Source organism: Dermochelys coriacea, chromosome 22 (genome assembly GCF_009764565.3).
Source record: "Dermochelys coriacea isolate rDerCor1 chromosome 22, rDerCor1.pri.v4, whole genome shotgun sequence".
Classification (NCBI taxonomy): domain Eukaryota; kingdom Metazoa; phylum Chordata; order Testudines; family Dermochelyidae; genus Dermochelys; species Dermochelys coriacea.
This window is the reverse complement of record NC_050089.1, coordinates 5587986-5612720: the sequence shown is the minus strand read 5'-3', so window position 1 is coordinate 5612720 and position 24735 is coordinate 5587986. Positions and strand designations below refer to the sequence as shown.

The 24735-nt window shown below is 39.9% G+C and overlaps 1 protein-coding gene across 1 annotated transcript in view; it reads left to right on the top strand.

Annotated features, from left to right (window-relative positions):
* Positions 1-24735, top strand: part of ARHGAP32 (Rho GTPase activating protein 32) — a 264621-nt gene that overhangs the window by 41210 nt on the left and 198676 nt on the right. Inside the window, 4 exon segments of the mRNA XM_043501046.1 lie at positions 3866-3974; positions 22011-22102; positions 23191-23232; positions 23615-23699. Of these exon segments, the coding sequence (XP_043356981.1) occupies positions 3866-3974; positions 22011-22102; positions 23191-23232; positions 23615-23699 (328 nt within the window).

The window sequence follows — 24735 nt, the reverse complement described above, 5'->3', positions numbered from 1 at the left end:
TATTAGGAAAAAGCCGTTTGGAAACGTCTTTCCCCCAAAAAATCCTCATCAAAGCCTTGCACCCCCCTTCCTGGGGAAAGTTTGGTAAAAATCCTCACCAATTTGCATAGGTGACCACAGACCCAAACCCTTGGATCTTAAGAACAATGAAAAAGCATTCAGTTTCTTAAAAAAAGAATTTTAATAGAAGAAAAAGTAAAAAGAATCACCTCTGTAAAATCAGGATGATAAATACCTTACAGGGTAATTAGATTCAAAACATAGAGAATCCCTCTAGGCAAAACCTTAAGTTACAAAAAGACACAAAAACAGGAATTTCCATTCCATTCAGCACAGCTTATTTTCTCAGCCATTTAAAGAAATCATAATCTAACGCATATTTAGTTAGATTACTTACTAAGTTCTAAGACTCTATTCCTTTTCTGTCCCCGGCAAAAGCATCACCCAGACAGACCCAGACCCTTTGTTTTTCCCCCCCCTCCAGCTTTGAAAGTATCTTGTCTCCTCATTGGTCATTGTGGTCAGGTGCCAGCGAGGTTATCCTAGCTTCTTAACCCTTTACAGGTGAAAGGGTTTTTCCTCTGGCCGGGAGGGATTTTAAAGGTGTTTACCCTTCCCTTTATATTTATGACAATTCCTAGCTCGTGGGGTGTATGCAGTAATTAAAGGATGGGGTAAGTGAGCTCACTGCAGCTTGCAGTCTTGAGCAACCAGTGAGAACTCATACAGATGGGTCCGTTGACTCATTCTGCTTCCAAGGTTCAGTGACCTGCTACTATAGCAATGTAGGTTGGTGGGTTTGGAGGGAAATTACGAGTTAAGCTCTCCTAAATGCTGTGTGTGTTAGTTACAGTGGGAGAATATATTCAGTTTTTGTAGACTGGCTGTTTGGTCAAAGTTCCCCACTGATTCCTGTGCATCTTTATATACCCAATTTGGTTCCTTCACTAGCCTGAGAAATTCCCTAATACCTGTGATTTTTCAAGGTAAAATTACCATTTGCTTGCTGCCTGAAAACTTCCTTAAAATGTTTGAGCAAAATGTGCAAACCCTGCCATGCTTAGTCACTGGAGGAACCTGTCCTTGGTCTCATATTGCAGGTGGAATCTCAGGTATACAAAAACAAAAAAAAAACCCTCAACCTTTTTTGGCAGGAGAGTGATCATACTAAGAAACCAGCTGTCTGATAAGAAATCAAAGGTGGGAATTGCCATCAGGTATGAGGAATAGTGTAGTAAACACATTTATAATTTGAAGTGATCATAAAGGTGTAAATTCATACTTAAAAACATCCATTCTGTATTTTGCTTGTTTTTAATGGTGTGAGATGACAAAATGCAGGTGTGAAGCAAAGTATAAAATAACACAAAAACCGTCTACAAACAAGGCCACCCTATTGCTAAAGGTGTTAGTCATGCACTCCTTACCTCATGTGTATAGTACACAATCCATTAGTATGATGTGTGAAGTGTGCCGCAAAACATATGTGCAAGCTTTGGAACGTGTGCGTTTAATAGATCTAGATCTGAGGCCAGTGTTTCGTTAGCCATCTCTTCTGGCTTCTTCCCTGGCTTCATGTCTGGCCGTTGTGGTTATGGAACAGTTTATGGGGCTTTGTGTAAGGTGGCTAGGTGGCTTCTGAGATGTTTTGTCCTCCAGGATACCTTTTTATATGGTCTCACTTCTGAAGCGAGGAATTTCCCCCTCATAAACTTGGGTCTGGGGGTGTGAGAAGGGCAATGGAAGAGAAGATGAAACCCATAGATATTCGCAGAGATCCCTGTCCAAAGCCTACACGTACAATACAGCTAACCTTTAAGTCTTACCACTTCTCCAGCTGTATTGTGTCTGAGTTGTTGGCAACTCTGATAGAGGAAACCAAGGTTTATATCGCATAACTGGTACATGGTGTGTGGCAAGAGGGCAAATAATTGAGCTTTATTCCATGTTTGATATGCTGTGGAAGCCAGCACTCGCCTAAGGCATTGGTATCTTTGTGTGGTGCATAGACCAGAAGTTTAAATGGAGATTTCATACATGTAGCAAACCCAGTTGTTCTGTACTCTGCATCTGCTCTTACCATCCATTGTAAAATAAATGCAGTGTATGCCACCCTGCTTTTATATGCATTTGATGAATCTCTCAAAATTTGTCAGCCGCATTTTCCATTATCCTGTACCTGCATTGTCTTGCAATGTACACCAGTGCAAAATGCTACCAAATCAGAATGGGAATGAATTACACTCTCTTTGCTCCGGGTGTATATAGCTACATAAGATGCAGGGCAATGGAATATGTCCATGTGTATGGCACATTGCTGTGTATTTATGCAAAGCTCCTACACAATGGGTTTCCTTTGTTGAATCAAAAACTAGTTTGCCCAAGTGTCAGGGCCATAACAGATGTAGAATTAGATTATAAAGTAGATTGCAATTATTGAATCTGGCTATTGATATCATACATTTATTTGACTATTTTTCTTTTTATGGAATTGTAACTAAAATATTTTAGTTATTTGCATTCTCTGCTTAATTGATCTGCATTGCAAAATCACTATTTATGGAGTGCTTCATGTTTTCAACTATATACGTACATATGCCTTTTACAGCTTTATAGTTTAAGTTTTTATGGTACGAAGCTAGCAATTAAGATTGGTGATCTGTTCAGGAAAAAAGGTGGAACATCACTAGCAAATCTTTCTTAATGCTTACTTAGCAACATTTTAAAGAATTGCAAAGTGCATAGCAATGCTATGTAAAGGCTTTCAGTATAGCTATTCCTTTAGTCAAACTAGATGATTCATCATAGCTAACATTTGGCTCACCCTTCCTTCCTTTGGGTTCATGTATATGCAGTGCTGATTAATGAAATGGTTTGCCTAAATAAATAAATATATGGCAGCCTATTATTAAAGATTAGCTTTGAATTGTGCATGTTGTTAATGAAGCTGGGATGGATCACACCAGATACTCAGCAGGATTTAGTGCTTTAGATCTTTGCTGCTATCCCCTGCAAAGTGTCGTTTTTATGGCCTGCTTAACTTCGTTCATAACGATAGAGATGCCTTAAAGGTGAACTGGGAAGCTTTTGTAAGTACATTTTTTTTTTTAATAGAAGATTTGAGTTCCCAGCCACGTCCATAATGGTCTCTGTGTTGGAATACAAATAAATTGTGTAAGGTGTATGAAAATGAGATCCTCCTTATCTGCAGAAATTTTTAGCCTGAGAAATTTAGGTGCTGAACCCCCTCAAATACTATTGAAATAAGTGTGAGTCAAGGGCACTGTGCACCACACAGGGTAAGGAAAAACACTGCAACAACTGATGACCCAGACCTTGTGCTATCAGGGTCTTGGTATACTAATCTTGCAGGCATGCTGCAAAGGCCATCTTTTTTCCCCCTCAAGAATTTGGGGAAAAAGTGGGGCAGGAGATGGTGCTAGAAGTGATTGTTGACAGATATTGTTGTTCATGTGGTTAATTTTGCTTGTCTGGCTAGTCTTTTGAATTCATTGAATCTGTTCAATGTGTTAGAAGATTTTAATTTTTTGTTTCGTTTTTTTTTAAATTTTTTTTTCAAGTGTCCAGTGATTAGGATGAAGACTTAAAAATATCAAAATCAACCAATAATTTAAAGTTGGTTTGGGAATGCAAATTTCCAAACTAGATTACGTTCTTGAGCTGCTGATATTCTCAGGGGGAAAGAAAAAAAAGAAAAAGAAAACCATGAATACCAGATATTTAATGCCTTTGCATTTTGATTTGAGAGAGTATTTCATACATGCAGCACCGATGTGAAGCCATAAGTAAGCTTTACTAGGAATTTGTAAGCAAGAAACAATCATGTCTGTCTTTTTCTCTCTAGAATGATGAAGTCCTTTGTACATACAGAAGAGGATGACTTTGTTCCAGAGCTTCAGAGAAGCATTCATCCCCGAGAGAGGCCGGATTGGGAAGAGACTCTCAGTGCTATGGTAAAGCATTGCTATATTTTATATATGCCTTGCTTTCTGTCCTGATCAGTGTTAGAATGATCTGCCCATTGGTTCTTTTATAGTTATAGATTTTGAAGTTATGTTCTTCTATTTCAAATCATTATGCGGATTACACAGGAGTCTGAAGAATAGTGGGATGCATTCCTTCCTCTTGCAATTCACTGATGGGGGAGAAACGCACGCATGGAGTTTCTGTCCTATTAATATATGCCCCTAAGCAGGCCTAGTAATCAATTAAATGCTCCATAATGTCATAGTGATTTTCAGTCTGCATTAACCTCTTATTCAGCAACTATCTCCAGTACGAGGGGAACATCTAGTAAAAACATGCTCTTTGAAGCACACAGCGTTGCACAGAGAAAATTAGCAATATGTTGGCTGTGTCTACATAAATAAAACATTGGCTTGAAAACTAAACCCCCACAGTGAATAGATCAGTGGAAAAATAACCAGCTAGTGCATGTTTCCATGCTCAGTGAAGCCAATGGAAAGCGGGCATTGAGTCGGACCATGATAGTTGTGGCCTGATTTTTCAAATGAGCTGAGCACCTTGAGCTCAGGTTGACTCTAGTGAGAGCTGGGATTGCTCAGTTTTGGAAATCAGGCTGTTACTCTATTAGCAACTTCAGCGGACTTCCTTACTTGGTGGCTTCGTTAAGTGATCTTACATCACAGCACCATGGCCTGACTTCTGTTAGCGTAAGGCTAGCTGGAGCTTGTGGTGTATGTTCATTTTATAATTTCTAATGTGAACCAAATTGCCTTATTAACTGAGTCCGGTGGGAAAATTCTACTCCAGTGACTGAGATATTGATTCTCTGTGTGTGGGATGGGTTTTTAATCTCCTGCTTCAGAAGAGCTGGGTGCAACACCCTTCCAAGTAAACGCTTGATAGTAAAAAATTCTTCACTTGTGATCAGTAAATATTTTGTGCTTTTGTTGTGTCCCCTTTGGATTTGCAGGGCTCATTTTGCATGAGTATCAAGGTGGGACTCTTTACCAACAATGGCAAAGATTGGCCATTTTAAAAGTAAGCCTCGTGCCCCAATAATTTTCTTACTTTTTGGTCAGATGATTCTGACTCATCTGTGTCACTTATGCACCTTCTGATGCCTGAATTGGTTTTTCTGGAGGAGTCACTTCTTATTGTCTGGAACTGATAGGAGATGTTATTGCTGGCAGGATAAATATCCTTTTCTTCTAATTTTTCTCTTCTCTTCCTACTGTGTCTGACGTCATTCTCTCTCCTTTCCTTCCCTCTGCATGTGCCTCGCCCCATAGCACGCTTCAAGCATTAGATGGTAGCAGCAGTTCTGACGTCTAATAAGTTCTATTGGCAGTACATATCTAATGCTAGTAGAGCTTCTTGCTGTCCCTGCTGAGATAGCATACCATGCTGTCTAGGCGCTGGGGAAAATTTGCATTATTGCACAGGGAGTGTGTATCTAAATCCCACACTTTGAAATGAACAGTGGGCTTAGAATTGTATTAACTCCTCCCCTGCCACACTGGGGTGGGTGTCCTTGGCTTTTCCAGTGTTTGTGATCAGGACATTCAAACAATGACCTTTCAAGGTATTCCTCCATGTAAGGAATCCTAATGCACTGACAGGGCTGGTTGAATACTTTGGTAATGCTGCATTGGAAACACAGTTTCAGTTGCTTCTACGGAGGTCTTGCAAGTATATCCATTATATGTTCCAGGCCAACAACCCAACTCTAAATCCAGTGGGCTCTTCTTAAAAAAACTAGGACCTTTTTTCACTTGAAAAGATTTCTTGAGGTTTTCTTGGTCTGTCTTTGTGGCAAGGTAAAGTCATCATACTCCCTACAGAAGCTCTGAGTGACAATGGAATTGTCCCACCATAAGTTATAATCCTGTCACATATGCAGCAGTGTTTATACCGCAGTACCTTTCCAATTGACCTTTAAAGCAAGGACATTGGATACCCTGGATTCATTCTTTGCCTGACAGTGAGAAAGCATACTTTTCAACATCACTTAGTTTCACAGAACCAACAAGCCTTGTTGAAGCTTAATTCAGGTGAAACACAGTGCTGCTTATGAAGCCATATAAGAATCAGACAGACAGAATAATCAAGCAGGACATTTTGAATTCAAAATCATATTTGCTAGAAGAATTGGAAGAAGATATACCTACATGGATCACTAAAGCATGAAAGGTGATTTGATATCTGATGGTGTCAAATGGGGGGTATTTTGTGTTGACTGTTCTTTTACATAATGTTCAGAAAATGTGCAGATAGCAAGTGTATGTAGAAAATGAGTTACCATCTAGTGGGGTTGTATCTTCATTTTACAGATGGGGAAACAAGCAGAGAGAGCACCATGCACACTTAATATGATATTTTGTTCCAAAGTTTATTTTCAAGCAAAAACAATAATGTTTTGGGTTCATCAGTGTTTGTGCTCCCTATTGCTTCCCTGTGTTGCTTTTTCTCTTTGTGACTCTTTACCTCCTATCCATCCTTTGTTAATTCTACCTGTCTCCAATAATTCCCTCCTGGATTGTTTTTCCTCTATATGTCTCCTTTTCTTGTCTGTATCTCATACTGCTCCTTCACTATAACTTAGCGGGTAGCTGCATAGGTACGCCATAGATACCGCATGCATGAGAACAAGGTCTACTCCTAATCCATCTTGTTCAGCAAGGAGTACGTGCTTGTGTCATAAGCTAGCACCATGCTTCTGAGTGCTTCCCAAGATCCTAGAGCTTGGTAGTCTTTGTGTATATCACTGATGGGCAACTCATTGCCGGTAACCTCTAGATGTATCTCAGGACTGCAGATCTCCAGTTCATTCATCAGTGGTCCTATTGACTTCCATGGGACTGTTTGTGTGCCTACTTATACATGGGCTTAAACGATTTGGATTGGGGCCTAACTAGCCAATGGAGGGGATGCAACAGCTCGCAAATGATTGAGTAGTGAAATTTATCTTTCGTGTTGTTAATTCACTATTTCTTTTATCAGTAGATCTGTTTTTTAATCCACTCTGTTTCCTAGTTTATAATTTCTTTGAGGCGCTATCTAGGTGTTGGAATATTTTTGTTTTGTTTTATTTTCTATTTAAGAATTGCGTATGTAAGGAGAGACATGAAGGGAATCGTTTTTAAAAAAAAAGTATAAACAGGAACCATAAAGTGAGGAGCTTATGTAAAATTATTTTTTGCAGCTTAGGGACATGATCCTGTTCCCATTAAAGTCAATAGAAGCTTGGCAGTTGATGTCAGGGCTTGAGGTAATAAGACAGGTGAAGACTTTTGGGTTTTTTAAAATATATACCCTATTTAACCTGTGCTACATCTGAGAGTGGCAAGTTTCCAGAAAATGTTCATTTTGATTCTTTTCTTGTTCTAGTGCCTCTCTTGTATGTACAGTTCTCTGATATAGAGAATAACTATCATTTTCTAATGATGAATCTGAATGATTATCCATTTGAATGGCAATATGAATTAGCAAGTAGTTGCGAGTTTGGGCCACTGTGATGCTAGAGGAAATGATTAAAAATCCCATAGAAATAGCCTGTGAATTCTGTAGGGATTGTCTGCCTAATGTCACCAAGAACACCACCCCAGGCTCTCTCCCCTCTCTGTGCCCCCCCCCCCCCACTGATTCTTGAGTAAACACCTTCCCCAGACAAACACTCCAGATGCCCTCCATTTCCTCTCCTTTTTTTCCCTGCAGGAGAGCTTCAGGATCACATACCTTGCAGGAAAGGAAGGAGAATATGGATGTCAGTTGTGGGAAGGTGGAGAAAGAGAGTGACTTCAGGCCAGGCAGCCAATAATTTTGTCGCAATTTGTGTCCTACAGCTAAAAACTCAGGAGAATTGGGTTGAAAATGTTGGGCCTCCTGGAGTGAAATTCAGAAAATGCATTTAGCTGCTCACAGGACGTTTCCAGTGGCCCAAGTCACAAGTCCTGAGCGTAAGGAAATGGATGTGGTTCAAGTTTTCGTTGCCGTGTTTTTCCAGAGGTGACGTTGGCTCAATTAGAAAATTAAAAGTTAACATTACTAATGACATCAGAAGTATATAGAGAGAGGAGTTAATGTTTTCAGGGTGTTTGATTTAGATGTCCTGAATTGTAGATTTCTGTCGTCTGTCTAGACTGTGCCATTTACCGTATATTGTATCTTTCCAGGTAATATATTAAACCTGGGATTTCCCCCTTTGCTCTCTTCCTTTTTTTTTTTTTTTTAAGAAAACATGTCTTGTGAGGAAAGGTTGAAAGAATTGGGCATGTTAGTTTAGGATAGTGATGACTGACGGGAGACCTGGTATGTCTTCAAATATGCTAAGAAGGACAGTGATGGATTGCTCTCCACGTCCACTGAGAGGAAGACAAAAAGTAATCCGCTTCGTTTGCAGCAAGGGACATTTAGATTAGATGTTAAGAAAAATATAGGGATAGTTAAGCACTGGATCAGATTACCAAGGGAGGTTTTGGAATCCCTACCACTGGAAGCTTTTAAGAACAGGTTAGACAAACACCTGCCAGGGATGGTCTTCTAGGTTTACTTGCAAAAAGAAAAGGAGTACAGACTAACACAGCTGCTACTCTGAAACCTAGGTTTACTTGGTCCTGCTTCTGCATCGGGGGTAGGGGATTATATGACCTCTTGGAGTCCCTTCCAACCCTTCGTTTCTCTGATTCTTTCACTGCATTCCTATCAGCCATTCGGTTTGCTGACTCCTCCAATATCTGATTCCTTGTTTTATGCATGAGAAGCTCATACTTTCATAAATTAAGATTTATTTTTGGTTAGTATCTGCAGAGGTCACAAATTACAGGTTTTGCTGTTTCTTAATTTAGCCCATGGATAATGGAAGTGCTAATGGATGGCTGTTCTTTGGGAAAAGTACTGATTTTTTTTTTTCACCCACTGCTTCCAGGGGTAAACAGCTGGCACAGATATATGCAGGACTTTGTCATTGTAAGCAAATTATGCATTCTGCCCAGGTAAGCAAATGCTGACCCTAGCAGCAATACTGAGGGCTTGGAAGTGCTGTCAAAATGGGTCTGCAGTGCTCATCCATTAGTGTGTCGGACTGTGCTGTTTGCGTTTGCGCATGCATTCTTTTCTCTTGGAATAATTCACGTATTTATTTGCACTAAGATGATTACAATATTTTTTTTTCCCCCTTTCCTGCCAGAAAGTAATAATAAGCACTTATAGAGTGCTTTATGTTTTCAAAGCGCTGGACTAATGCATAATAAATAACTAATGGTCTCTGTATGTGTTTCTAGATTGCGAAGAGGTGGTGGCTTGAGATGCTGTGAACACCAGAAAGAGCAGGAACTGTTTATTTTTAGGCCATAAATATAAGTTAATTTAGAGCACTCACATACTTGCTCCATCTTTCACTGGAAATTGTTTCATCTATCTTTCACAGTACAGTAGAATCTCAGAGTTACAAACAGAAGAGTTACGAACTGACCAGTCACCCGCACACCTCATTTGGAACCTGAAGTATGCAATCAGGCAGCAGCAAAAAAAACAAACCAAAACAAAAAAAAACCCAAAAATCTAAGTCAGTACTGTGTTAAATCTAAACTACTAATAAAAAGGGAAAGCAGCATTTTTCTTCTGCATAGTAAAAAGTTTCAAAGCTTTTTTAAGTCAATGTTCAGTTGCAAACTTCTGAAAAACAACCATAATGTTTCTTTCAGAGATACGAACATTTTAGAGTTGCAAACAACCTCCATTCCGGAGGTGTTCATAACTCGGAGGTTCTACTATAGATCTCAGAAAGCAGTTGTCTACTATAGATCTCAGAAAGCAGTTGTCAGACTTCACTTCTGAAAATCTCAGCCTAAAGACCTCATTTTAATCTTGTATTGGTGTATCAGGAGAATAGTGAAATCTGGTTTACACTGGTGTAAGGGAGATCAGAATTAGGGCATCTGAGTCAAATTTTACTTAAAATTATTCCAGTGCAAATCTGGAATAACTCCAGTGGCTTAAATGGAGTTACTCTAGGGTTATATCAAAGTACCTCAGAACAGATTTGGTCCTACGATTATTTTGTCCTATCTCAATACAGTCAGTCATCTTGCTCTCAGACCCTCATACTACAAACTGGCCATGCATCCTCACAATTGTCTTGTTGATCATTCTGTTTCAAACAAGCTGAGAGCTGTAGAGAAGGGAAACTTTTGGTTCTGCATTTCCTCTTGATCTGGTATGTGGCCTAAGCTGCAATCAAGAAATTACTGCTCTGCTTGAAAGCATCCAGAGGGACTACTTGGCGTTGTTAGAGAACCAAAAATTGTAACTATTAATTCTTAGTTTGTGGTACAGCATTTTTCCTTTTGTTTGTATGTGGTCAACTGAGTAATATTGGTTACTGAAACTGGATACGATGTACTGTATTACAGCTATGTACGTTTTAGGGCTGGCCTGGTTTTACCTCAGCTTCTTGGTGCTGTAGTCTAAACGTGTGGGAGATGCATGGTCGAAAAGGCCCAGGATTTAAAACTCTTCCCATCTAGTCGCTGCAGGAGAGAAGGAAAATTTCCTTGGAGGATTAAGGGGCTAAGCTATCAGTTTCTGCAAAATCGCAGCTTTCGTTTAAACAAACAAATGTACAAAACGTTGCTAACTGCCTTCCTGATTCTGCTGAAACCACTACAGCCTCTGTTGCTGCTCTTAATTTACTGCTGCACGGGAAAGCTAAAAGTTAATTAAACTCTGGTCAGTTTAACTTCTGCTGTTCAGAACCTTGTGGATGGTTAACGGCATTTTGTTGGTCTGTATATAACTTAGATTGCTGTGACATTCAGGTGTGCGAAACAAGTGGATCTTACACTGGTTGTGCATTCAGAATCTACTTAAAGTGCCTGCAACTCCCATGGAAGTCAAAATCAGGGCCCAGTTTTGCTCTCAATGGCAGAAGCATATGACAGAGCTGAGTATACATTGCTTTTCCTTCTGCCTTCCCAGCTTCTGCCCCTTCTCTTCCCCCACTCCATGTCCAAATCACTTTGTTTGTAGACACACCGTATATGACCATCTTACTTATTGTCATTTTACATCATCACTGAATATGGCCAAGGGGTCTTCACTAAAGTTGCACCTGCTGGTTCCGAGCTGACTTCAAGCCAATAATTTTGATTCTTTTTCCATGTAAAAGAAATGTATTTCAGCACAATAACCCAAAGCCTCCCTTGTTCTTTTGTATTTAAACTGCAGTAAATCAATAGACTATAGAAATCGTGCCTCTTAACAGCGTTGATTTTTTTTTTAAAGCAAGTAACTGAAATCAAGGCTTGATGTTCACTGGATATTTTGTTCCCTGTGGTTTGTTTTCAGATACATTCTGTAAGCTGTACAGAAGACTTTAATCCTGGCTGCCTTTCCCACGCATATTGTATGTGAGGTTTTTGTTCCTTAAAGTACATTCCTTAGCCAATATACTGTTAAGTAGGGCAGTGTACTGTATGCAGCTCCTTGTGTTGAGCTCGTCTTTGTGAATGGTAGTAAGGGGCTTTCACTGTAGCCTCTCCAGAGCAGTGTCAAATCCAACCTTAAGGCTCCCAGGTAGTTATCATGCTCATGTTGTCGTTAGGAGCTAAGCACTCATTTGGCTTGGTGCATCTATTGTGTCTCTCTTAAAAACAAACCTCACCTATGAAATAACAGACAGGAAATGCAAGTGTGGGACTTCTGTGGTGGTTCTTCCCAGCAAGTACAGATGAAATTCATTCCCGTGCAGAAGGCCAGCAGAAAGCCCATGCACCATTTGGGTCACACTAAGTGGGACTTAAATTTTGTGTAAGTCTTATGTTGTCTGTCTATACAAGGATGAATTTCACATACCATGCGGAGGTTTCTGCTAGGGTGTGTTCGGAGGTGCTGCAGTATGTGTCACTCTGTGTGACAGGCTCCATTTCCAGGACTTGTATTACATACTATCCTTAGGCCCAGGGGGCTGGATCCTTGCTTTTAGTGACATATATGTAGGGCAAATCAATATACAGTGCAAATTCCAGAAGAGTGAGAGATGAATAACCATGAGTGAGTGTGAGCTACATTTTTCATTACCTGTAAAGGTACATGAGGCCAATAAATGGATGACCCAACTCCTCCTCCAAGACACCACTGCTGCTGTGAAGATAGAAGCATCCCTTAAATTTGCCTGCTCATGGCAGTATTTAAAAGCCTATCTTTGGAGAAGAGATGCTAGGAATAGAAAAATGCACCCTGTGTAGTCCTTGAAAGAGAACAATTCACTGTAAATTACACCATGCAATAATTATTGGCTAAAAAAATTCAAACAGTGACAAAGAATGTGAAAAATGCAGTTGAACGTTCTAAACTCCAAAAATAATACAAATCAAAATCTTTTTTTTTTTTAATCTTGGTTTCTGAGTGCTGGAATGGGCAATGTTCAGAGTTGATGCACTGTACTGACAGCAAGCACCGCCCTTTCTCTCACTAGCTCTTTTCTATCATATTTCTCTCATCCGTCACGAGCTATAGAAGAGGCGCAGGCAACTGGATTGCTGTCTTTATTCTCTTGAGCAAAAGGGTTGTCTCATTGTAGGGATAGCTGTCCACAAATAAATAGCAATATTTGCACTTCTCCAGTGTCTTTCATCCAAGAATAGAATGACCAGATGTCCCAATTTTATAGGGACAGTCCTGATATTTGGAGCTTTGTCATATATAGGCGCCCCTCTCTCTCTCTCTCTCGCACGCACGCACGCACGCTGATTTTTCACACAGTCTGGTCACCCTATCCAAGAATCTCAAAAGTACTTGGAGACTTCAGTGACTGTGACCCTACAACATCCTTGTGATGTCTCTAAGTTTTATTACGATTTTACAGAGGAGGAAATGAAGAGAGTCAGAGATGAAGTGACTTGCCCAAGGTGATGTAGTAATTATGTGACAGAGCTGAAAACAGATCCCACGTCTCCCTGAATCGCCAGTCTTGTGTCTTAATCAGCGAGATTACACGTCCTCCAATTAAAATGACAAGAATTTCTTGCTCTGCTTTAAAAAACACAAGAAACATGCAGCTTCTCAGTGTGACATAACTAGATCTTTTCATGCCTTTGTGCAGTGGGGATCAAAGAACTCTGCACTGGGTGAGGAACAAGGAGAAGATTTAATAATACCGAGTGATTGATTGATTGATTGATTTTGTACAGTAACTCCTTTTTTGGTAACATTTTGATAGAGTTCACAATCCTTCATTCATTCCTGAAAACGCCTTTGTGACCTGCACTAAGTTCTCACAGCTATTTCTCTGCACGGAGTGGCATGAGTTGCTATAATTAAAGAATACATCAGGACCTTCAATCCCTACTTGCTGTATCTGGAACGTGAAATGTATTTAATCCTTTCTAACTGCAGTGTGGGGCCCCAATCTTTTCTGTGCGAGGGTGCACTAGATTACATAATTATGCTCTTGTACCAGAAGAGAGCCCTTGGTTAGCAGTTTTGCATAGCCATAAATGATTGTTCAGTGTTCAACTGGTGCACTCTGCTGATCAGGCCATAAATAGCATCTAAATCCAATACATTTTTGCAAACAGACTCAAGTTGGAAATCCAGTTTTTTTCCCCCTTTGGAAGCTCTTAATCGAATAATGTACAACTTAGATTTTGTTTTCAAGCTGAGAATTTCAACCTGCCTAAAGGATTTGAATTTCCTATTAATTTTTATTGGGTGTACAAATCTCATAAGCAGTCTTGAAAACGTCACTCTGAAAGTATTGAAATGCACCTACTGTGATATTTAACTGCATATGCAAAAATTTCTTATAAAACCACATACAGTACTTGCATCCAGCAATTTAAACAGTGTCAGCTGATCATAAAGAACTCCCAAATACTTGTATTCGTGTCAAACAGTGCTACTGTATGCAAGAGACTTCAGTAATGTATGCAATTATTTTTGTCCAGTTTCTATACTCTGTCCAGTTCAAACAAAGGGCCCAATTCTGCAGCCCTCATTTACCTTCAAGGGTGCTGCGCTGGCAAGTTAATACTGCAGGATTGGGCCAACAGCTTCTGTTGGGATTAACCCCCCCCTTTATTTATTTATTTATTTTTTACTAAATACATAAAAAGTTTGTTATTGCTAACGTTGGGTTTTTAACAGGGTGGTTTTATTTTATTTCATGTATTGTGATCAGGATGTTTTTGGTATCATCTGAAGGAGGGGTGACAAGAACTTTTGTTTTCAAGAAAAAGAGTACTTGTGGCACCTTAGAGATTTATTTGAGCATAAGCTTTCGTGAGCTACAGCATCCGATGAAATGAGCTATAGTTCACGAAAGCTTATACTCAAATAAATGTGTTAGTCTCTAAGGTGCACACAAGTACTCCTTTTCTTTTTGCGAATACAGACTAACACGGCTGCTACTCTGAAACCTTTGTTTTCAAGAAGGCTGTGTGGTTTCAAGGCTAGGGAGTAGGTTAGAATCTGAGCCGAACAATTGTCCTAACTTCATTGCACCTCAGGCACGCTATCTGTGTATCTAGCAAGTGATAAGAGCAGGGAGAGATTGATGGTACTAGTCTTTTACCTCTGAGTGACCAGTGGTTATTTGTAGAACATTTTTTAAAAATGAAAAGTGGCAATCACTGTAAATACTCCACATGGCACTGGTATCAAGCCAGCTCTGGTTTGTATTTATTACCTTCTAAAGGATTCTGAGTTGCCATTGAGTTCTGTGTGGACAAGTGTCTGCTTCAGAAAGAAACCCCATCATGGTCCACAGTGACTGGCCCCCTTTTTAGCCCTTTCAGTAGAGCCGGGCAGTATTTTCTCATAAAAACCCTGTTTTTGATGAAAAATGGCTTTTTGACCAAAATGAAATTTTCCATCTTCATCCATGTTTTTAATGGTAAAAGCGAAAAAAATGAAAATATTTTATAGAAAATTAAGGGGAAACATTCTTTCAAAAATCCCCACCAGAAGCAAGTGATATTTTTGACTAGCTCTAACTTTTAGCAAAGATGCCAAGGATTGAAAAAACCCGTCAGCTGGACCATCCTTCATACTCAGAGGCAGTCAGCTCCCTCCATCCCAGGTTTGAGACGTACTGACTGGGAGGGAGGAAGCTTGTACATGGCTATCTAGTATCCATTTTGTACAGGTAACCTTCATTCCTGCGCAGAGGATCAGCTCAAAGTGGTACATAGGGCTTGCAGTGAGCTCTGCACAGGTGGTTGTAGCTCCATGGAACTCAGTAGGACTAAGAACGTGTAGAGTTTGCAGGATTCAGACTTGACATTGCAAGTGCAGACTGTAAAAGGAAAAGTAGGGACAAAGATTCTGATAACAGGATGGCACGGTTACTTGGTTGTCAAAGTAGACTAACATTCAGAGGTAATATTTACGATTTTCTTTGAAGAACGCTCATCACAGTTCCACCTTGAGGTTACACTGTGCACAGCAGAATGCAGAGCGTGGGAGGAGCAAATCTCAGGAAACTGGTTATGGCTCCCTGATTCTTTGCTAAGCCCCAGAGTGGCATAGAGTAGCCTTGGAGACAATCTGCCCTAGGCACCAATAAAGCAGCCGAGGATTCCTGGAGTGCTTTGTGCTCCAACCTTTCTGCTTGCCCTGCCCCTCCGCACCTCAGTGCGCGCTTGCGCCAGAGTCTGCAGGGAGAGAGATGTAGGAGCTGCTTCTGTCCATACTGGGCACTCCCATATGTTAAGGGAGGCTTTCACTCCCTTTGTGCCACCTTGTTAACTGTTACAACTACTGGAAAACTTTTATCGGACTGTTCTCTAATTTTACTTGCATTAGCAAATCGGGCATCTTGTCTTCTGTGCTTGAAAGGTACGTTTTCTAATAAATCCAGTCAGGTTTGTTTTGAGTGAGAACTCTTTCATGCTCTGGTATGCTGTGAACTTGTTGGATTTAAATTATTTATGCCTGAGAGGTTTTGTGTCATTTAAATTTCACTTCAGCTACACTAAAAACGATTGCAGATATCAAGCTCAAACATTTCAAACCTGGGTGCTGAAAACAAGGCAACTCAGGAAGTGAATATTACAGGTGCTGGGACCCCACAGTGCCTCCTGAATTTAGCAGTAACATTTTCCAGTGCACCTAAGTGTTAAAGTCTCATTGACTTCCAGTGAGACTTAAGCATCTAAATCACATAGGTTAGCCTTTTGAAAAGCATCTCTATGCCTAAATATGGCCTTTGGGTGCCTTAAATTAGGCACCCAAAGTTTGAAAACATTGGCCTAGTTGTTTATGGTGAATGTATGGGTTTTGAATGTATGAATGTCTTATGCCATGTATGTTCGTTCTGGCTTTAACTTGAAAAATGTTATTGGTTAAAATAAGAATTCCATATTGTGAAAAATTTCAAAGTGTTGGCTTTTGTTCTGCATCAGGATGAAACTGAGACCTCAAAAATTGTTGCAAAGGGGTGGGGGGCAAGGGGAAAGAAGCACATTGCATTCCCCCCCCCCCCCCCCCAGCCCAACAGCTACATGGTTAGGACAATTGCTTGGAATAGGCGGGCCCTCGGGTTCAAGTCCCTGCTTTATCTGCTGTATCCCAGGTGAGGGAAGTTCCCTAACCATCAAGTTGTGGTAGCTCTCTCAATCTCTCCTGTGGTATATAAATAATTAACTATTTAGTGGGCCAGAGAGAGAGGCAGCCAGAGCAGGGACTTGCAGTTGGGCTGGCCACATAGCAGCTGAGCACCTCAACCACTTGGGCTATTGGCACTTCTGGCGGGGTCTCTATTTTTTGACCAGAAATTCCATCCTTGACCTAATAAACTACCCGGTGAAAGTTTCGGTTTTGACAAATCAACATTTTCTGATGGGGAAAAATGTTTGTTGGAAAATTTCTGATTGTCTCTAGTTAAAACCACTCTCTTGTCGTGGAACAGCTTGCTTCAAAACCCATTGAAGTCAATAGGCTGGGCTTGGATCAGGCCCTAACTTGTTTACCAAGTTTTGGACCAATGCAGATTGAAATAGCACTGACATTTAGCCGTGAGAATTGGAGTAAATAATTTGCATATGAGGATTTATTATGCAATTACTAGTTTTCCACGGGACACTGATGCATAAAAAATAAGGAATGAAAAGTAGCAGCTGCAAAGGATCTCTAGCTAATTTTCAAATGTAAATAATTCAGCTGTTTCAAAATGATATTTAAAAACAAATTACTGTGACAAGGAGCACAAAAGATGACAAATTCCTTTGTAATGGATTTTGTTTATATTTGGAGAGAAAAATAATTTAGGGTGACAATTTCCATGGAAGGTTTCAGAACAAAACAAGTGTAAACTGATAATGGGAACTTCAATGTGTGCATGTTTGGGATGGAAAGTAATTACATTTAGTTGGGAGGCAAACAATTATATAATTGCAATATAACTGTGTTAGTATTATTATTTATCTCAATTTTTCTTCTTTCATCAATCAAACTTTCTTTTTTCTATTAGTATTTCCAGTAATGACTTCTGACTCGGATGAGAACCAAAAATGTCTTATCCCACTAATGCTTCCTGATTTAAGATTTCTCAGTGAGCCCACTGGATTGCTTTTCTGCAGCAATCCCTTGATTTTAACATTTAAAAAAAATATATTGTATCTCATTGTGGACCATCTAAATTAATAAACACTGATAGGATAGAGAGAGGCATGGATCTTTTCCTAGTATGATTTGGACATAATTCAGTTGGGAAGGGAGAGAACAAGATGAGTTTTCCAAAGATAAATGCTGGTTCTGAAGTGTCCTGCGCTGTGCACTTTGCCCACTCTGCTTTGAGTCCGACATGGGGTGAGCTTTATCTACTGCTGTCATTTGGCTCTGAGCACATCTTTTCCTGTCAGTTTCACTTACCTGGTTTCACATGGCACCAGCTTCTACTGCAAATGGGAAATGGAAAATTATTTTTCATCCCACAGAAGTTCTTTTCCATGGAAATCGAGATAGGCAATCTATTTCAGGCTCTCCCTTAAACTGCTCACAGGAGTGGCACATTTATTGCTGTAGGTAGTTACTGTGTTATGTATTAAGAAATACAACATGTATTACATTGGCTGTCTTAACACTGGAATTCACAATGAGACTATCCAGTGTTTTATTAATGCCATTGACCAAATTAATTGACCATGGGCGCAGATAGGTCAGGGATTGCTTTTATTTAAGGAATTAAATATTGTATTTGTTTTTCTGCAATGCGTACTGGATGTTTTACACATAGACTCTTTGTGAGGCAATGGTGTTAAAATATTGCTTAGGCTATCAAAAGCCCAATTATGAGAAGGGCTGAATATCCTCAGCTCCAGTTTAAATCAATAGATGGAGTAGGCAGATGGTCCGAAAGATGGAGTAGGCATGGTCTTAATTGCATCCGATGAAGTGAGCTGTAGCTCACGAAAGCTTATGCTCAGATAAATTTGTTAGTCTCTAAGGTGCCACAAGTACTCCTTTTCTTTTTGCGAATACAGACTAACACGGTTGCTACTCTGAAACCTTCTTAATTGCAGTAACCCTTTTCTTTCCAGGAAACCTTCTTAATTGCAATAACCCTTTTCTTTCCAGGGCAGTGCTAAATGCAACTAGAGTGGAATTCGACTCTGTGCAGAGAACCTGTACACTACTTAAGTCCTACGTCAGCCCTCAGGAATTTCACCTTTGTTGCTTAAAGTCCTTATCCTTTTTGCACAGACCTCTTATTTAAAAAAGAAACCAAATAATGAATGGTGGATACTTCTCAATAATCATTTTTCAGCTGTTTGTGGAAGCAATCAGATTTTATCCCCCCTGGTCAGAGATGATTGATTGCTTGAAGGGAACAAGAAGGATCCCTTTCCCACATCCCATTGATGGAACTGCACAATTTGAAAAGTGCTTCATGGAGGTTGCCTTCTTTTCACTGAAGCTTCAGGTGTTGGTGAATGGTAGCTGCAGGGTACTGTGCGAGGGGAGGCCACTAACCTGATCTGTAATGGCAACACCAATGTTACCGTGTAGATTTGTCTGAAACTGAGTCTTGGTATGCATATATTTCAGTGGTGAGTATCTCTGAAATACATATATGATCATTGCAAATTTCATATATCATATAGTGTGCTGTTACCTTGAATTATAATGGTCTCTTTGGGGGCAAAGGCCATGTCTTTTTCCATGTTTGTAAATCACAGTGTACACTTACTCTCTCTATTAAACCTAATAACTTCTGGCAGCTGTTCAATTCTGGTCAGAGACCTCTCTGCAGACAAGTTTAGGAACATAAGAATGGCATTCTGGAGCAGAGCACTGGTCCATCTACTCCCAACGTTGGTGAATGGGTTTTACTCAGCGTTCTCATTGTTCTTGCCTTATGAGAGAAGGTACATTGAAGTGCCCACATTGTCATCTCTTTGCCAGCCATGGTTTTGGACACCACTCATGTTTTATAGTTTTGTATGTGAAGCAGGAAATACTGTATCTGACCTCTGCATTCTGCACTGTGCTCACTCCACTGCTCTTGCCATGGTCATTAATGAGCTGCTCCCGGACAAGACCAAGGATCATTGCTTTTTCCTTGCCATCCTTGGCCTCTCTGCTAACTTGGACATAATTGGTTCCTTCTGCATCCCATTATGGGCCCAGCCTAAAACCCGTGCAAGTAAATTGAAACACTCCCACTGGTGTGTACTTATAGACCTCATCACTGTAGTGCTTCACAGGTTTTAATGCATTTATCCTCACAACACCTCTGAAGTACGGCATTGCTATTATCTCCATTTTACAAATGGAAACCTGAGGCACAGAGGGGCTAAGTGATTGATTGGCCCAAGATCACACAGGAAGACTCTGGCAGAGCAGGGAATTGAACCCAAGTTTCTCAAGTCCTAGGCTGGTGCCCTAACCTGTGAACCATTGTGCCTCTCTTATATAGATATATAGCAAATTCTGTATGTAACAGTGAGCACCACTGAGGCCTGATTCTCCTCACACTTACACATATATTTTTCTGTGATCTTCAGTGGAAATACTCCCAATTTAGCCTGCTGTAAGTGAGGAGGAAAACTGGGCTTCTCGTGACTTTGCTGTTGTAGCCGTAGTCCTAGCATTGTATACTGCCATCCATCACTATGTTACATCCTTATTTATATGGGAAGCTGCTCAGAGCAGGGACATGTTAAATGGACTGTAAGGTTCTGTGTATGTCTATACCACTTCATTGATTTTTCTCCAGTGAAAATAATTTTTAAAGCCTTAAAAGGGCTTAGGGTACACCAAAGCCGTGGATGCCAAACCTCCTGAATTATGGCATATTTCCAGTGAATCTGGATTTTGGGAAAGGGATCCATCTCTATTAAGTAGCCAAGGTGGGAATTTCTCTTCTGGATAAACTGCAATGCATATAGGAACTGTCACGGGGAAAAAATATACACACAGGTTTAATTAAAGCTGCAGTATCCCATTTGCCCATGGCTTGGTACATAAACAGTCTTCCCTATAGTGAGAATAAAAAGGTTAATATGAAACAGTAATGCACAGAATGATATAGACAGGTACAATATTTTGATTTTATTTTTATCTGTTAAATGTAAAGAGAACAAGAGAAGAAAACTGGATGTAAGGTTGAAAGAGAATTTGGTTCTCTGGTAATACTAAAAATAATTCCAGTTTCTCCTGAACTCATTGGAACTCCTTAATGTCTGTCTAGCATCTAACACTAAAACATGAACAAAATCTATTTAAAAATGTATTGACAGTTATTGCAGCAAAATGAATGTCATAGCCCTGTTTCCTATGTAAATTTCTGGACCAATGAACATCCTTATGAAGGACTTTCTGAGCACCTGGTCTGTGGGTTAAATGTTTTTAATCCTGAGATATTTCAAATAGTCAAAGCCACAGCACATAAACATGAAATTCTTCCCCAGGTGAACAACTTTGTGCCTTATATTTCAGTAAGATACATTTGTATCTTACTGAAATATAAATTAAATAGAAATCCCACCCACAAACATACCTTTTGATCTGTTGGGGGTATAAAAGATAATTTATATGGTATTAGAAGTCATGTAAAATTGGCAAACCATTATAGAAAATAGCTCAGTTAAAACAAAATGATTTTAATTCCTATATGTGTATATACCAAGGAAGCTCTTAATTATTCCAGTGGAAGATACGTGATATATCGAGAATTTATGAGGTAACTTAGGTCTTAAATAACATTACATTTTTTTGAGGGAGGCTAAGATAAGAACTGAATGGCACAGATACAACTCACATTTATCCGTGTATAATATAAAATATTATAAAAATATTATAATATAAAATATAATATAAAATATTACATGTCCATTTCACTGTTTCTTTTCAGTACTGAAACGCCATTAGATGATGGAGTAGGAAAATTAAGTGTCTGAAATGGGTATGGATAGAAGATTATGAATGTTAAAGCCACCACATAAATTGAAAGCTTCTGCCACCCACAAAATAACACAGATGTAAATTTTGTGATGCCTTTTCATTGTGTCTTTTATTATTGATTCATGTTTTTTTTTAATTATTTTTGTTTGCTTAGGCCCAGCTTGTTTAAATATTTCAAATAATTCTTCCATATTTAGGCACATAAGTAGCTAACCTGATTTTCAACAGTCCTGGGTACCCAGCAGCTTCAGCAGTGTTGAAAGTCAAGATGCTTAATTAGGAGCCTAAATGTAGACTTGGAAGCCTAAAGTTAGGTTACTAGTTTTGAAAATCTCTTCCTTTTTCCTCTTATTCTTTGGGTCTATAATGTATTGGCTCTCCCAATAATTAGTGAGAATTAGCAAGGTTTTATTGTGTGTAAGCAACTAACCATATTTTAGGTCGGAATCCATGGATTCAATATTTCTGTGCTGCAGGTTACTAAAGTATATCTTGCATACATATGTGAGACGTGCACAGTCAGTGCATGTATTGATCTAGTGTTGGAGACACCAATATGTAGTGTGTGATCAAATTTAACGTTTCTCTTTCCTTTTTTTTTTTTTTTTTGGTGTGTGTAGGCGAGAGGTGCAGATATCCCTGAGATTCCAGGGGAGCTGCCTCTTCGGACGTGTGGCAGCACAGCGAGCATGAAAGTGAAGAATGTGAAAAAGTAAGAACAATGGGCTTATTTTGTCTGAGAGTTAATTCTGTAGCTTTTCTGTCCTCTGTGCCCCCAGTCTTAGTTTCTGTGATTTCTATCTGTGCTCAAGACTGTCATAGTGCAGTAGAGCCCCAGTGCATCCAGAAGCCAGGCTGTAAGCACTAAAAGATTTCTGATAGTCTCCTTATCAGAGCAGCGTGGACCTGCTGCCTAGGAAAAGCAAAACTGCCAGTTGGCATGTTCTAAATATTAAAGCTTGGGATGTATGAAGCTTATAGAGGTGGAGGTTTTGTAAACCTTACACTTGCTTTTGGGGAGAAGGAAAATTCAAAACTAGTTTGAATTTTGAATCACACTCTTCCTGTAATTTAAACTGTGGGATTTTCCCCCAAAGATGATTCATAAAAAAAAAAAAAGAAGGCTAAAGGCAAGCCTGTGCAAGGTATAAGTGTAGTAGTTCCCCTATGCTCCTGACACAGAAGGAAAGCTAAACTGGGACAAGTTGATGACCTTTATTTTTTCATTAGAATTTTTCTGTCAGCATGTCTGCTCTGTTTTTCAGGGTGTTTTTTTTTTTCCTTCCAGTTTTCACGCTGTTTTTTCCATTGGACTGTATTTTCTCTCTGCCCTCGTTCTGTTCCCCTTTTGTGCTCATTTGCAGAATTCAACCCAATGATCTGTGATTGGGGTCCAAATTAGGCAAAAATGACTTGGCCCATCCTTATTTAAAGTGCTGGCAGAAGGTCCACAGCTATCAGCATTGGTCTGTGCATTCAGAGCAATCATGCTCTATCATGTTCTGATGCTGTTAGGGAAAATGGCTCTTTGTTCTATTGCTGAGCAGCTAGATGCTGTATCTCGCGTCCCACTTATATTCCCGTGGGAAGAGTGAGCCAGATAAAGACAATCTCATTGGCTCACAACCAGAAGTATCTATAGGAGTCTGCAGCACCTTCAGCAGAAGGAAGATCCTGTTGCAGAACCAGAGCATCTCCCTGTCAGCCATTGCTGTAGTTGGGGATGCTTGGAGATGATTATGCCTCACCGCTGAATTTTAAAAAGCCAAAGGATAAATAGCATTTGTTCTGCACCCTCAGATCCATCAACCCAGAACTGATGGGCTGTGATGCCTTTCACAGGTAAAATTTGACTTTCATGTGTCTCTTATCTCAGGCTGTTTACAGATTAATTTCTCCAGTGCAAGTACAGGTGGAACGGCTTGTCCCTGCATCCTTCCCAGTAGACACTGGCTTTGGTGGTGATGGAATGCACGTGTTTCCCTAAAAAGATAATGATAAATGTCACTTTGCAGTTTAGTTTACCTCCCTCACCAAATCCCTTTCCTCATTGCTTTAGTGCATCAAAATAAGCAGCACTTTAATTTCCCTTAGCTTCAGGATGATGGATTGTCTTGGTCAGGTGCTTAAATGTAGATGGTCTAGTCGCATTTCATCATGACATGCAATTCTGACAGTTGTTTCAGTGATGTGCATCTTATGGATTGCTTTTAATGTACTTCAGGTTATCCTTTACCAAGGGCCACTTCCCAAAGATGGCGGAGTGTGCACATTTCCATTATGAGAATGTGGACTTCGGCAACATACAGGTAAGTTTCAGATTTCTTTTACGTACAAAATTGGGTTGTGTTTGTCTGACTAGCTAACTAATCTGAGCAAAACACTTCATAGAGCTCCAGATAGGTTTGCTTAGTTTGTTAGAATGTCTGATAATAGGAACTTGGAGCAGAAAGGGTCCCTTTTTTGGGAGCTGGTTTGATAAACTGGGCCAGTTTATGCCCTCAGTTACATTTGTGCACTCCCTTGAAGTAAACAATAGTATATATTGCACCTGGGTGAGTTGATGGCAGTGGCTGTAAAGACTGCAATTGGCACAGAACTTAAATTTTTACGGACAAGTCATTTAATAATGAGGGTGTTTCTTTTTTGTGTGTGTCTGTGTGTGTACATATATATGTGTGAGAATAAGCATGTGTGTGCCTATTAATGTAGATGGAGTATATGTTGTAAGAATAGATTTGAATTCAGGTTTCCCTATTCTGTTCACATGACCCTAGACCCGGGTCTTGTATTCCAGCAGCTCTGCCCTCCGTAAGGCAGAATACAACAAGGGGCTGCCAGTCAGGTTGAGTTGCAATCGGTTTGCGATGCCAGTTTACCTTCCTCTGTGAATCTGTAGTTCCCTCCAGGCAGAACCTCCCTTTATTGAATTGTACCCTGGACTTGTCCTGGACCAAGAAGCACTATCAGAGACTCATAAATGGTACAAGTCTTGTCCTCTGTCTTCAGAGACAGAAAGCATCGTTAATGCCTTCAGCATGTGCCAGCCAGAGAAGCAGCCTTATAGCTGGAGGGAGGGTAGAATCCCCAAGCCGCAACCCTTTGAGATCTAAACCATTTTCTTTCATTTAGAATAATTTGGTTAACGGCTTACCTTGAGAGTTCTGGTTCTGTTTATGTGCATCTTCTGAGCCATCGCTATGGAATGTTCTGACTGCTAAGGAGTATGACAGCAATCGAGTCCCATGTGGGATTTAATTTATCAAAGGCAGCTGCTGTCAGGTCACAGGGTTGTCCCAGTATCGTTGGTTAGAGGGATAAGGTGAAACAGTCTTGCAGGAGATG